Genomic DNA, 14,896 nt, shown 5'->3' with positions numbered 1-14,896 from the left:
ACTAGTCATAACAAATTTGAAACAGTTATTTTATAAGAAACACCTGTTTAGAAATGGGTTGATCATTAAAGCCCAAAATAATTATTTTCCTGTCTTCTTAACCTTTGATGCTTAAAATTAATAAAACTGATCTTCTCCCCAATCCCACCTCTGTTAATGAGCTTCAATTATTTAGGTTTGCTGTAACCTAATAATCTCCTCTCCTCTCCTTTTTAAAGCTAGTTGCCATATATTGGCGGAAAAATTGAATGTCAGGATTAGATTTGGAGCAGGTGTTTTTTTTTTATCACAAAACTATTTTTGATTATATGTAATTAATATGTGTTATGGGAAATAGCCTCTGAAGTAATCCTTTGTACCCCTTCTTTTTGTTGCAAATTTTTAAAAGTTTGCACCATTTTCTTTTTAATAATATAAAGGAATATGCTTAGGAAAAGTACCTTATAAACTAGCAAAGACTTAATAATGGATTGATACATTATTTTTTTTAATTTATGCTTTTAGTGATGTGATATCTAAATTTTTTTCCCTATGTAGTCCATGCATGGAACATTGAAAAGTATTGAAGGGCCTCCAAACTTGGGAATAAATTTGCCCTTTAGCATTAAGCCTACAACTCAAAATTCAGCCAGCCATAACAAAGAGGATCCGAAATCCGTCAATGGGAAAGAGAAGCTTGAAAAGAAATTACCATCTCCTGTCAAGAAAGTAGCTGAGCCCAAGAAAGTAGCCAATCCTGGATGGACATGCTGGGAGTGTGACCGCCTGTTCACTCAGAGAGATGTTTACATAACCCACATGAGGAAGGAACATGGGAAAGTAAGTAAAATGATGAAATTTCTTCTACCTTTAAAATGGAAAGAGTTCTACAGCAGCAATCAGGAGGCCAGATCTTATATTGCAGCTTTCTGGCTAGTTCCTAGCTGTGTGATCTTGGGCAAATAACTGAAGGGGTTTTGGACTACATGCATCATGAAATTTCTTTCACTTATGACATTCTGTGAGTCCACAGATTTTTTTTTTAGCTTTGAAATATCTGAAATATGTTCTTCTGCCAACCCATTTTTTTCTTTACCTGAAGAAGTAGAGATATAATTTAATCCTGGATCTTGGAATTTGTCTCTTCTTTTATACCAGGGGTAAAAAAAGAAAATTAGTTGATAGCCACACATAAGGGAAATATATTTATATTTTTTGTTGTATAATGTTTTTTTAAAATACAGGTAAATATTTAATTCACCTGATTTTTAAATTGAAAATTAAGTTGTCGATGTTAAAATATGGTACATAAAAATGTGGCCCTTAAAAAAAAGCATCATTAAAAATTCTTTCTAATAGACTATAGTCTTATTAGAGGAAATAGCACAGAAGGTAGGGAAAGAGAATAAAGGATCAGGCCAAGGAGTGGGGAGAAGGGAGAGAGGGAAAGGGGGAAAAAAAGGTGTGTGATAGATAGTGAAAAAAGAAAATTCTTTATATTTCATTTCTCCAATGGATCTTACTGACATTGTATTTCAGTGGTACAGGTGACAGCACTTCTACTCCTCTTCATTGATTGAGCTCTTTCTGTGCCTTCCCACAGTTTATCTATAGAGGCTTAGTCTGACATTCCAATAGCCTTTCTCTCTTTTCTTGGTCTTTTAATTTTCCTAGGGTGCCAGAACCATGCAGCTTCTCTTTTGCTCTTGTACTTGACTGACCCACCTCCTTTTCCAGTCATATAGTTCCTCGATATCTTTAATGTAATTTATTTTATGCGACCATCATTTGTAATATATTACAACCTAATCATACCAGCCAGATATGTTTCTTTTGCTCTTTGGGTCACATGAAATTTTGATTCTTCAGAAATTATGTTCCAAAATTTGTTTCTCCACAGTACCACTTGAAGAATATTGATATCAAGAATGTGTGAGTTTTCATGTCATGGACTACTGGAGACCATTTTAAGCATAGCACAGTTTGAAAAATTCAGTCTGTCTACACTTTTTTTTCTGATTCAATGTTAGGCTTAACTAAGTGTCCAAGTTACACAAACTGGACTAATAACTCAGTGGGCAATCCAAAAAATTGTATGTGATAGCCTACAAAAGATATTCTTGATTCATGTTTTTTTCCTCTGTGAATTGTTAGGCTGATTTTTTTTGAGTGGTCATGGGACACATTGAGAAGGCCCTATAGAATCATGGGCTTTAAAATAGCCAGTATGATATCATCCCCAAACAAAAGCATCTGGAGATCCTCAACATTTATAGAAAAATATTCTTCCATTTGGATTAAAAGATGTCCTTCAAAACATTGATGAAATACCTTAGGACAGAGTGCCCTATTTTATTCCTTCCTTGATAAGGATATTCATAGGATCATTGACAAAAACTGTATTTTACTTCTAAGGTACCAGAAGTTCCTTCTAACTATAAATCTATGAATACATTATTAAATCATTTTATATTAATATACCCATAGTAGGATATTGTATTCTCTACAACTTTCTGTTAATTATGTTTGTAAAGATATTATCTGATTCAGAAAACCATTTGTGAAAAAACCTTTTTGTTTCCTTTGCATTTTTTCATTTGGGATTAATAGGTATTAATGGTTACTAATGCCTTGTTGATCACTTTTTTAATGATCCAGTGTCTTCCATTTGTCTCCAGTCATTTGACATCTTTTTATTTTCATATTTTTAGATTTCTTGTATTCAGGCTTTTAAAATTATTTTGCTATCGGCACCTATACCTTGTGTGTACTTGATGAGATCCAGCTCTTCTTTCTGACCTTATCTTTTCAAGTATTATTTCCATTTGATTCATATACACACACATATACACACAAACGTCAAATGTGTTTCCCTTGTCATCAAAACAGATTGCTATAGAAACAGTCATCTTTTCCATATTGTGATTACTTGTTGTTTGCCTGACCTTTTCATCTTTATGTATTTATACAATGATTGGATTTAGCTCCATTTCACACCAAGTTTTCTGCAAACTTATTTTTCCCTCAGTAGCTCTTAATTGTTTTGTAAGATGTTACCTCTTGTGCTCTTCCAATATCCTTCTCTTTTACATTTTGCAAATATGTTTAAATTTTGATAGAAGTGTTTTCTGCTTTCTTCTAATATTCTTGATGTGGCATTTGTTTTACCTGGTTAAAATTCTAAAGAAAATGGTGATAATCACTTAGAATCAATATATTTTCTAGGTTCCCTTTTTTCATTAGTAACTTATAAAGTAATTATTATTGCGTACAAGATTTCCTACCATGCTTATACTTTTAAAAATAGGGTATTGATTTTAACATTTGCATTAGCTAATTGATAATTTATGTACACACAAACAGGTTCTGAAATCATTCTTAAATTGGAAACCAAATCACTTGCAGGCTTTTAAGATAGAATTAGGTTTTCTTTTAAATTATTTTCCTCATATTCTGTACCTTCTAACTGTTCTTGAAGAAAGTATTCAACATACACAGTTTTGATATATTTAAAGTACTCTTTGATGTGTTTCATTTATTTATCCTACCATATTTTTCAACACACTTTTTTTGCTATCATGTCTGTATTTCTCCCATATCTAATAATACTCACTTATCTATCTAAAAATATTATTGACTTGATTTGGAGGCTCTTGTCAAGTTGTGGGTTTTTGTTGAGGAGACTTAGAATTTCACCCTAGTCCTGATTCTGTATGGTATAAAAAGAGGAATTAGTAGATTTATAGTTGGAGGACCTGGTTCCAAATATATATTTTTGTTACTTATTAGTTGTTGGGAAAATTCCTTAATCTAATAGTAATTCAAGTCAATGGACATTAATGCCTTCTTGCCAGCATAACTCTGTGTTATGCATGAGATAAAAATATCAAACATAATCTTGCTCCTTTCCTCATGGCGCTTAGAATTAATCCAGTAACACATACCCAATAATTATAATATGATAATACAAAGTTAGTGTAGAAGAGGTTATACAAAGTTGTGTTACATAAGATCTGAGAAAGGAAAGGTGATGACTGAATGGGAGAATGATGTCCTAGAAAGGATGACATTTGAAGTAAGCATTAAAGAAGGGTAGAAATTCACTTGAGAGATTCTAGGCATAGGGAACAGCATCAACAAAGTCATGGAGGCAGGAGAATAAATAAACAGTAGTAAATAAGGAAAGGAATAAATTTTTTAATTTGCCTGGAGTAGAGTGGAGATCTGTGTCGGGTGAGGCTGGAAAGGAATGTTTCACTAGATTATAGAAGTCCTTGAAATCCAAGCAATGTAATATGTTAGCACTGGAGGAAGATACAAATATAAAAAAGATGTGACAGTATTCTAGGAGCTTATTGATAACAATATAACAAAGATCTAGGTTTTCATTTGCTTAAAAAATTAGATGCAGCATTCTTTAGCAGGTTGCAGAACAAAAAATAGTTTTTTTTTTCAGTGAAATCAATAGAAATTCTGTAATACCTTTCATGGTTAAAAACTAATTTTGATCAATAAGAACTATAGATATAAAGAATGGAATTTAATTCTTATGTAATTTATTTCCTTTATGTTTTAGGATTGATTATCATAATGTGTATATTTGTGCTCACACATATCTGTGTGCACAAATATGAATTGCAAAGAAATCAAAGAGAAAAAACATGAATGATTTTATAGAATTTGGAAATCAGAATTGAAAGTTTAGGCCATGCCTTCTATGATGATGATTTATTCTTATTGATATTTGTTTGGATCACAAGTTAAACTACACACATATTCTGATCTAAGAAAGAGGAAAAAACCCCAACAACCCAAAATGCCATTGCCAGTTTTAAATGCTTAGCCAGTTTTATTCTGCCATGCGTCCAATTGAAAAATTCCACTTATCTCATCCACAAAGTTATATAACTTTCACATTTCTTGGGAAGATCTGATTTGACTATCATCTTAGTTAAATACTACAGACATAATAGAACAAGTTCAGAGGTACTTTAAGCCTAGGTACCATGAATGGCTTCAGTAATACAATGGAGAATATGCATGTGTGCGCGCACGCGAGTGTGTGTATGTGTGTATAATGGTGAATAATTTGGTCTACTCAGCCAACTATAATAAGAAGAGCTTGCAAAGGTTTGGGCTCTATTTTATATATGTGTGTGTGGATGTATATATAATATATGATGACCTCAAAGCCATGAGTTATATACCAATCAATCTTCACTTTCATTTTCTGCCCAATGATATTAGATGCCTCATTGGTCACCATAATTATTATTAACCTCTACATGTATAATACAGTAAATTTTCTTATTTTATTCCTATACCAAAGTTATTCATTTAAAAGTTGTTTTATAATCATTAAATTTTTGAAAATTTACTGTTCTTTATCCAAGTTCAGATTTTTACATGGAACTCATCAATAATTTATTCATAAGAAAGCTGTTACTCTGTGTATGTTTATTGATTTCCAAACTTTTCATTGATCTGAAATCAAGATCCATTTTAAATGTTTTCCTTGCATACTTTCTCTTGTAAATACTAATGGACATCCATGTTGAACCAAAGGTTTTCCCATTATGATAGATTTTCCATAATTATTACTAAGGCATGAGTTTATTCAAAACACTTTGGAAGTAAAATGACCGGCTTAGAATTGTCACTTTTTTTCAGAACACATTTTTAAATTCAGCATCAAAAACAAATTTTAAAGGGAAGAACCATTTTTAAAAAGCAGCAGTTTTTCAAAATGCTTTTATTTCCCATGTTTTCAGTGGTTTACAGAATGATTGATGGTAATTTTAGATGTAAATTTCCAGTGTTAGAAACCAGTATGGCCATTTTTGCTAGAAAGCAGTACAGGGAGGGGAAAAAAGACTTTGTACTACATAGTTTTCTTTATTTCTTTTTCTTTCTTCCTTTTTTTTTGTCAGAGCCCTTAATTTAATGGTAGTTTGTTTGCTCAGCTGTACATTATTCACTAATGAGAAAATTCTCACCTGCAGATTACCAGGTGAAGTAGTGACTAATATAAGGGAGTTGATATTTTCAGAACAAGGTAATTTTTGAGAGATTTCTGGGAAAAAATTCATTTCAATATTTATTTCTTATTCAGTTACAAGGTCTTTGAACAGTTATATTGTAATGTTTTATATTCCATGAATAGTTACTGCTAGTTGGACTAATTATCTACCCCTTTCCTCTCATCCATCTCTGTGTTCCCTCCATCTCCCCCCCCAACAAAGCCTCAGTAGAGATTTTCCCATCTCCTCTCCAGCCTAGCATCCCTTTACAAAAGCAAAATTAAACAAAAGAAAATACTGTCTTTTATGTGAAAATAGTTATCAAGTGATAATACATGTATAACCCAGTGGAATTGCTTGTCAGCTTCAGGAAGGGGGAGGGAGAGAAAACAAATCATGCAACTATGGAAAAATATGTAAAAAGCAAAAAGAAAATACAATATTTTAGAAAAGATTCTTGTTACCATATTTTGAAAGGAGCTTTGAAGAAGTTCATTGCTATGAATGAGTATTGTTAAGCCACTTTCTTTGTCCTGCACATGTTCCATGTTCTTTTTTTCATTCCTCCTTCGTTTGTAAAGCCTCTCACTTTGAAATCAGGGTTAAAAAAAGATTCTTAAAAAAAAACTCAAAAAACCACCCAAACTGCATGCAACCACTTAGGAACCAAAATTATCTTAGAAATAGGACAGTGCTTTAAGAAGGGAAAAGAATTAAACACGATGCAGAAGTAATCAGAAACAAGAGTTTTCTCCATGGTCATGTCATTTTTAATTCATGAATGACCAATGCATGACTTGGCAAAATGTGATAGTGGAAACAGCTAGTTTTTTTCCTTGGTTTGTGATGAGAGAGGAGACAGGAAGAATGATAATTTGGAAATTGTTGTAAAAGAATCTCTATCATATACAGGGAGTATAACTAAGGGAAGAATGTAAGAACTAGTTTAGGAAAAGAACAATAGTCCCTTGACCCCCTGCTACAGATCACAAACCAGGAGTGATGGAGGTCCTTCTCCTAATTGGGCATATATAAGTAACACTTGATGTTCTCATAGCCTTTTCTCATCTTCATCTGTACAGTTCTTACAGACGCCTGATAAGTTAGCTCTCTTAAACATTTCTTTTCTTCCCTACATTGCTCAAATGTGTATGATACTGACCTGGGAACAAAAAATAATTCTGTGGTAAGCTATTCTCCCTTCCTATCTCTGTTCTGAGTTTGGTCACACAATTTTACCTATTTGTTAAAGTTTTCTTTTGAATCTTGATTTTTCTTTATCACTTTCAGTTCATAGTTAGGCAATCTTACAATCCTTTCATAAACACATATGAAAGGTGACTGTCAGGTAATGAAATGCTTTTTCAATAAACAGAACTGAAATTTCACTTCTCTCCTTCAGAGTAGCAACCACTATGTGGTTATTTTAATAATATGTGTGTTGTTCATGTGATTCACTGGTGTTCAAAATATTTTTTTACATCTTTTGGAATTGTCTTCTGTACCAGTTTATATATTATTCACAACTTTCCCCTGTTCTCCTCTCTACCCCTAATCCAGGCACATTATTTTATAGTTACATCTTGGTTTTCTTTTTTAAACTGCAAATGGATTTTTACCCCAAACTGGATCAGCCTCCTTACTCTTAATGGCCCAAAGATTTGCCCTCATGGAAGTTGTTGAAAAGAATGTACTTCAGCATCTAAAAGAATTTCCAAAAGAAGAGTTCTAGAAATAGGTTGACTGATGGCAAGTAACATTTTTGGGATAAATGTACAACTTGCCAATGTAACTGCTTGGAAAGAAACAAGAACCATTCTAATGTATAAATTCTTATATGTTTATTAAAATTTTGATGAAATTAGTTGCATTTAGCAGTTTGAAGGTTGGAATAGAGATAGCAGGGAGTGATGGCCCAGGAATAAGGATTTGTAAAATTTGTATCAGGACAAAGCAGAAAGAGTTTCAGGGATGGAAGACAAACATATATTTGAATTGGCCAGTAATGTGGTTTTTTTGAACCATTTTGATTTGAGTTTTGTCTCTGCGGTTTTCATTTGTCTCCACTTTTCAATTTTCTCATTTGTATTTTAATGAAGCAATGGTTTAATGTCATCTTAGGTGGGACAAGAGCAGGGATGCAGTGGCTAGATTTCATATTTCAGGCTGAAGAATAGGTGTGAGGTGCAGAGAGAGATAGATATAACTTGAAATGTTAAGAAAGATCTCTTTCCAGAATTTGAGGTCATGGGAATGAAAAAATTATAGATGATACTGTGTTTTAATGTAAGCCATCTGGTGATTTGGTTTACTGAAAAGGTCAGAGAAAGAAAATTTTTGCATAGAACACTGATAAAAACCAGTTTGGAAAAAAAAAAACAGCCTCTCAGAAAAAAATGCTTGAGGAGAGAGACAGATTTCTGAGGACCTGAGAGAAAACTTCCTCTGAGATAAATGTACTGAGAGGACCTGTTTAAAAGTGTAGCACTCTCAATATCCCCTTTGATGGTTTCTGGAACCTTCTGTAAAGTAAAGTGATACTAAGCGAAGTAAGCAGAACAAAGGGAACAAATTATATAACAACAGTGATATCCTACACATAAAACCACTTTGAAAGACTTGAGAACTGTGATCAGTGATCAGCCACAATTCTAGAGGACTCATCGTGATGAAGCATGCTATCCACTTCCAGATAGAGAGCTGGTAGACTCAGAGTACAAACTGAAAAATATTTACTTTTCTTTCTTTTTCTTTTTTTTTTTTTTTGGCATAGCTGATGTGAGAATTTATTTTGCATGACTACATTTGTAATGACTTTTATTTTTCTTACTTATTCAATGAGTAGGGGAATGGCAAGGAGAGAATTTGGAACTGAAAAAAAATTTCAATTAAAAAAACGGATTCCCTTTTTAATTTCTTGTAGCACCATAGTATTTTATCATATTCGTATGCCATAACTTGTTCAGCCATTCCCAGTTAACAGGTAATCCCTCTGTTTCCGATTCTTTGCTAATGCAAACAGAGCTCTTATAAATATTTTTGTACATTTGAATCCTTCTCTTTCTCTAATCTCTTGGGATATAGACCTTGCAATTACTTTAGAAGGATATTTCTGGGTCAAAGACCATGGATAGTTTAAAAGCCTGTGGGGCAAAATTCTAAGTTTTTTTCCCCCCAAGATGGCTGAACCAGTTCACAGTTCAACTGTCCATTACTTGTATAAATTTTTTGAAATTTAGTTATAAATTTAGGGTATAGTCCTAGTAATGAGTTCACTAAGTCAAAGGTTTTAGTAACTCTTTATCAAGTATTGTCAAGATTGCACTCTATAAAAAAAAAAGGCACCAAATTTTAATTCCAACAGTTGTAAGAGAATGCCTATTTATTTACCCACACTCCTGACAATATTGAACTTTTAAATTTTCTCCTAACATTCAGGATAGTAAAATGGTAACCTTAAAAGTAATTTAAATTGTATTTCTCTTACTGTTTGGAAATTTCTTTTAAGGCAGACTATACAGTTTGTGTTTTTCTACTTTCATAAATTATTTCTATCCTTTGATTATTCATTGAAGATTGGCTATCATTAACTCTTCACAGCTGATCAATCTTTAAAAATCCGTATTTCAGACTTAACCAAATAGATTTCCTGCCCCAAAACTTCAACTTTCACTTTTTAAAATCTTTTTTTATTGTGTGGAATTTTTTAAATGCTTGTGTAATGGGATCTATCTATTTTTATTCCAGTAATATTTCCATTTGCTTTGATAGATTTAAAAAGTGCATCTCCTCCTCATGTGTGATACTGTTTTTTCCGATTTTAAAAATATGAGATCATGGATCCAGAAGAGTTTCACTATTGTATACAGTATAATGCCTGCCTCCAAATTAATTTTTATCATGTTATTTCAAATTTGAAAACATTTTATTGTATAATTATTTCTTTCTATTGTATTTTATAATCTTGAGTTTATTAAAAACCAAACTTGTGGACATTTGGGGGTTTTCTGTATTTTCTATTCCATACAGTTGATCTACTTTTCTGTTTTGTTAATCAGATAATAGTTTTCATAAATAACACTATAACATCTTGAAATTTGTAAAGTTTGAGACCTTTTCAACTTTTAAAAATAATTTCCCATTTTACTCTGGTACTTTATCTTTTTAAAACTTTTTTTTAATGATCAAGAATTATTTTTTCTCCACTCACTGAAAAAACTCAACAGAACTCATTTTCACATAAGTATAGTCAAGCAAAACACATTCCCACATTAACAATGTCCAAAAATGTGTTTTTCATTCTAAATAGTAGTATATCATTTCTCTGTTTATTGGTAGATAGCATTCTTGTTTCATAAGTTCTTTGGAATTATCATGGTCAATTTTTTTTGTCTAGAGCTATATTTATTAAAATTGTTAATTTTTACAATATTTATGTTTAGTATAAATTATTCTCATGGTTCTGCTCATTTCACTCAACAGAAATTCATAGATCTCTTTCTAGGTCCTTCAGAAGTCATCTCTTACTTCATTTATTCAAGCACAATAATATTCCATTACATGCATATCCATCCCATAGTTGGTTCATAGTTCTTTGCCACTACAAAAAGACCTCTTTATGTATATATTGGATCTTTTTCTTCTTCTTTAATCTCTTTGAGATATAGGCCAAGTAGTGATGGTTTGGGGTGAGGAGATGGGTTGTCAGAGAATATGCACTCTTTAATAACTTCTTAGGAATAATTCCAAAATAGTTTTCAAGTTGGATAGAAGAATTCACAATTCTACCAATAGTTCATCACTGTGCTTATTTTCTCACAGGACCTCCAACATTTGTCATTTATCTTTTTGGTCATTTTTCTCATTCTGATGGGTGTGATGTACAACTTCAGAATTGCTGTAATTTGCATTTTTCTAATTATTAGAGAATTGCAGAATTTTTTCTAATAGCTCTGGTCTTAGATTTCTTCCTATGAGAACTATAATTCTTATGTAGTTTTTTAGCCTATATAATTCATAAAATGTGATCATTTTATCTAGTATTATAAAATAACTCATTAGTCTTTTCTTCCCCAAACTGTTTCAAATTCTTTAGTATTGAATATCCATTTTTGTCCTGTATTGTTAGTTCAGATTTACAGAACTACATATGACTCCTGTTGCTCCTTGGAATACATTACTGCTTTTCCCTCCTCTTTTCTAGTGGGTGTAAAATAGTCTTGTCTTTTTTGAATGCCCTTTCCTTTGTACTTGAAGGTCATTCTCCTGATTGTTTCTGAATTGTACTGTTCAGTTTAACCACTATGTATCTTGGTGTTTGCAACCTTGGGGTTTTTTTCCCTAGAGGTTATTAATTTTTTCAATTGGAATTTCATTTCCTATGTTGAAGCTTTCTGAGAACTTCTCTTCTATTATTTCCTTCATTGTGGTGGTACAGTTTTTTTGTCCTGTGATCCTTCAATTGCCTCTGTGCATCTTGTCTTTGAGTTCAGTGTGTATTGCTTGCACAGTGAGCATATTTTACTTTAACGGGTTTTTTTTGCCTCTCATTTAGCTTCTCCTTCATTTCTTTGTATTTGCATTCCCAATCTATCATTTTCTCTTGTTTCTTTGGTGAAGCTTGTCATTGCAGATTAAAGTTTTTCTGTTTTGCTCATTATTTTTGCTGTGTAGGAAATAAATTTTGCTCTCATAATTCTCATTTCTGATTTATGGTTAATGTTCTCAAATTTCACAGCAAATGTTTGATCGTTTCCCTTTATTTTGCAGTATTTCTTCATAGATGCTTGCGCTTATTTACTAGATCCAGAGGACATAGCTCCTCTGTTGTTGACATTTTTCCAGTTAATTTATCTATGTTCCAAGTTTTCAAGCTTTTTTCTTCCTGAAATTCTTGGTACTTTCAGTTTCTCTCCCACCCCTTATTTTCTTTATCATTCACATTCTAACTCTCTCCCCTCTGTGATTTTCTTGTGGGCTGGATTTCAAAATGGCTCATACTTCTCTAACCCTGGATAATTCCTAGTTCACCAGCCTAGAATTAGCCTTCAGTGTTCAGAACTGGTCCCACTCCCTCTGTTCCTCAGTTGTTTGGCACAGCACTGGCAGTTCAGAGCCTGTTTTTGATCTATTCAGAGCTTTGCAGCAATGGGCTTATGGGTTATAATTCCTGGCAGGCTTTTGCTCCTGATAGGCTATGCCCAAGCTGGCTGTCAAGGTCTAAGAGCACTTCTGCAACCCAGAGCAAGGATATTCGTGACACTAAAGAGGCAGGAGCCTAGGGGTTTGGGGATGGTTTTTAATATAAGCCTGTGTCATGTCCTTGGGGGTGGTATGGCAACCTTGCTGCTGATAGGGGCAGGCGGTAGAAGAAGGATGCTGAGTGAGCTCAGGGTCACTGAACATCATGATGTTCCTGGGTTTGGGGGATTTTAAAATCTTCTTTTAGATTCTGAGTGTTCTAGACCAGTGATGAGCAAGCTACAGCTCATGGGCCAGATTTGGTCCCCCTGAAATGTTCTATCCAGCCACAGGATATTATTCCTAATCTGATGAATACAATGAGTAGGATACAATATAATGAAATTTTGAAAGAGTTACCTTAGAAACAGACTGACAGATGAGCATTTCCTTTCCTTTGGCCCCCTCTTTAAAAAGTTTGCCCATCACTGTTCTAGACCATAAAGACAACTAAGTTTGCTTTATCTTTGGCACATAATTTCTGTTTGGGGCTTAAGGGGTTATAAGGAATCAAGAAAAAATTTAGTTTGATGTCTCATTGCTCCTGTGACCCAGAAGTCAGTATTTTCTTGAGTATTATAGGGCATCTAATAAATTAATATGTGAGGTATTAAAACTTTTATTAGACAGTTGTCCCTTGACATTTGTGGGTATTAGGTGGGCACGACTCCCACAAATGTGAAAAACCACAAATAATTCTAGGTCCCACCCCAAACCTTTATTTTTAATAATTCTGATAATATTTATTTAAAATGCAAAACAAGTAAAACAACATACTGTACCCATAAAAACTTTGCAGTTTCTAAACTCAAAAGAAATAAGTATCTTACACTCCATGCAGTCTTCTCAACTGTAGGAACTGCTTCATGGATTTTCTTCTATGAAAAGTTCTAAATGCAATGATTGCTGTGGGAGAAGATCACATGACTAACTTTGAATGGTAGAAACAAAGAGAACACTTAGTTTTTTACTACACTAAAACTTTTAACAAAATTTTGATTTATGATAAACATATATATATACCTATCTAAACGATAAAATAGATTAATCATATGGTTATCCCTTTTACATTGCGGGGTGGGATACGGCACCCCTGCAATCTGGATAATTTGCAAAAAATGTTTTGGCCTTCCCTTCATACCAGAAAAAAAGTCTGCATTTATCTTTTTCTTTTATGGGGTATTTATAGTTCCTTATCTGCATTTACAAGTTACTGAACTTTTAAAGATATCTCTTTGTTTCTTTGTGTGTCATCTGCTGGCTTTTGTGTTCTCTTCAAAATTTTTTACTTATTTTAACTTGAAAAAAGAAAGTTTTATATATATATGGTATTAAAAGATATGTTAACATTATACAATGCTATACATATATTTTTTGCATGTCATCTGTGGCTTCCCAAAAACTCCCCCCAAATTCCCATTTAATTTCTTATGCTGACCTATGATATATCAAAACCATAATGGGGAAAGTTGTGATATGGAAGGGATATCTATATATAGTCTTTATGCATTTATGACATTCATTTTTTCTTTATATATGTGCATCATCTATGGTTTTTCCAAGTATGTCACAAATCTCCAAAAATTTCCCATTCATTGATTGATGACCAATCCACAGATAGCCAAAACTAGGAATACAAAAATCACCAATGTCATGTAGGACTATAATAAATTTTTTTAAGAATGTACAGGAGGGAGCACTTGATTGGCTAAGCGGATTGAGAGCCAGGCCCAGAGATGGGAGAATCTGGGTTCAAATATGACCTCAGATACTTCCTAGCTATGTGACCCCAGGCAAGTCACACCCATTGCCTTAGCCCTTACTGCTCTTCTGCTTTGGAACCAATACACAGTATTGATTCTAAGACAGAAGGTAAGGGTTTAAAAAAATGTACAGGGAATATCTATCCAGTTGTTTGAGTCTTCCTTTATGTTAAAAGAAAATAGCTTTTAAAGTCATTACACATGTCTTCATAGGTTAATTCCAACATATCCTTAATTTTTTTCCTGGTTATTTTTAAAAATGATTCTCTACTCTGAAGTCCAACCCAATGTATTATTTTGGTATAAATATGTTTCTGGATTCTTAAAGGTTATGCAGACAACACACAAACTTGGCAGGTTCTACCAAACTTGTAAGGCTTTAATTATGGACATAATGATGGACTATATTTCTATCTCATGAGGAAGAGCCAAGCTAAATTTGATGAAGCTTATCATCAGTTTGGTGGGGCAGTACCTTTTTTGGCTATAGCCTCTTTCGGACCATCTACTAATTTGTAGTGGAATTATAATTTCCATTTTTGGGAGCAGTACTTCTGCTAATTCTAAATTAGAGATTCCTATAATATTGAAACATTTTAAAATGTTGTCTCTTGTTTTTCTCTTCATTCTTTTAAGTGGCATGTAAAAACAGGTGATTTTCATTAGTCTGTCTTAAAAAATTACCTTGTTAAAGTCATTTATTTACTCACTTTTTCCTTATTTGTTGACCTAAGCCAAAAAAAGAGAAGAAAATAGTTCTACCCTAATTATACCATATTTTTGGTATTGTTTTCCATTCAACATGACATGCTTTGGGAAAGTTCTCTCTAAACTAAGGGAGCCCAGAATAGTTTTTTTTTTTTAAACCCTTGTACTTCGGTGTATTGTCTCATA

General features: G+C 32.9%; 1 protein-coding gene across 1 annotated transcript in view; it reads left to right on the top strand.

Annotated features, from left to right (window-relative positions):
• Nucleotides 1–14,896, top strand: part of ZNF532 (zinc finger protein 532) — a 116,068-nt gene that overhangs the window by 85,076 nt on the left and 16,096 nt on the right. The window contains exon 9 of the mRNA XM_044664533.1: nucleotides 538–819. Within this exon, the coding sequence (XP_044520468.1) occupies nucleotides 538–819 (282 nt within the window). The remainder of the gene's footprint in view (nucleotides 1–537; nucleotides 820–14,896) is intronic.

The sequence above is a fragment of the Gracilinanus agilis genome, chromosome 1, assembly GCF_016433145.1.
Source record: "Gracilinanus agilis isolate LMUSP501 chromosome 1, AgileGrace, whole genome shotgun sequence".
NCBI lineage: Eukaryota > Metazoa > Chordata > Mammalia > Didelphimorphia > Didelphidae > Gracilinanus > Gracilinanus agilis.
The sequence above is the reverse complement of the archived record's forward strand: the minus strand, read 5'-3'. Positions and strand labels throughout refer to the sequence as shown.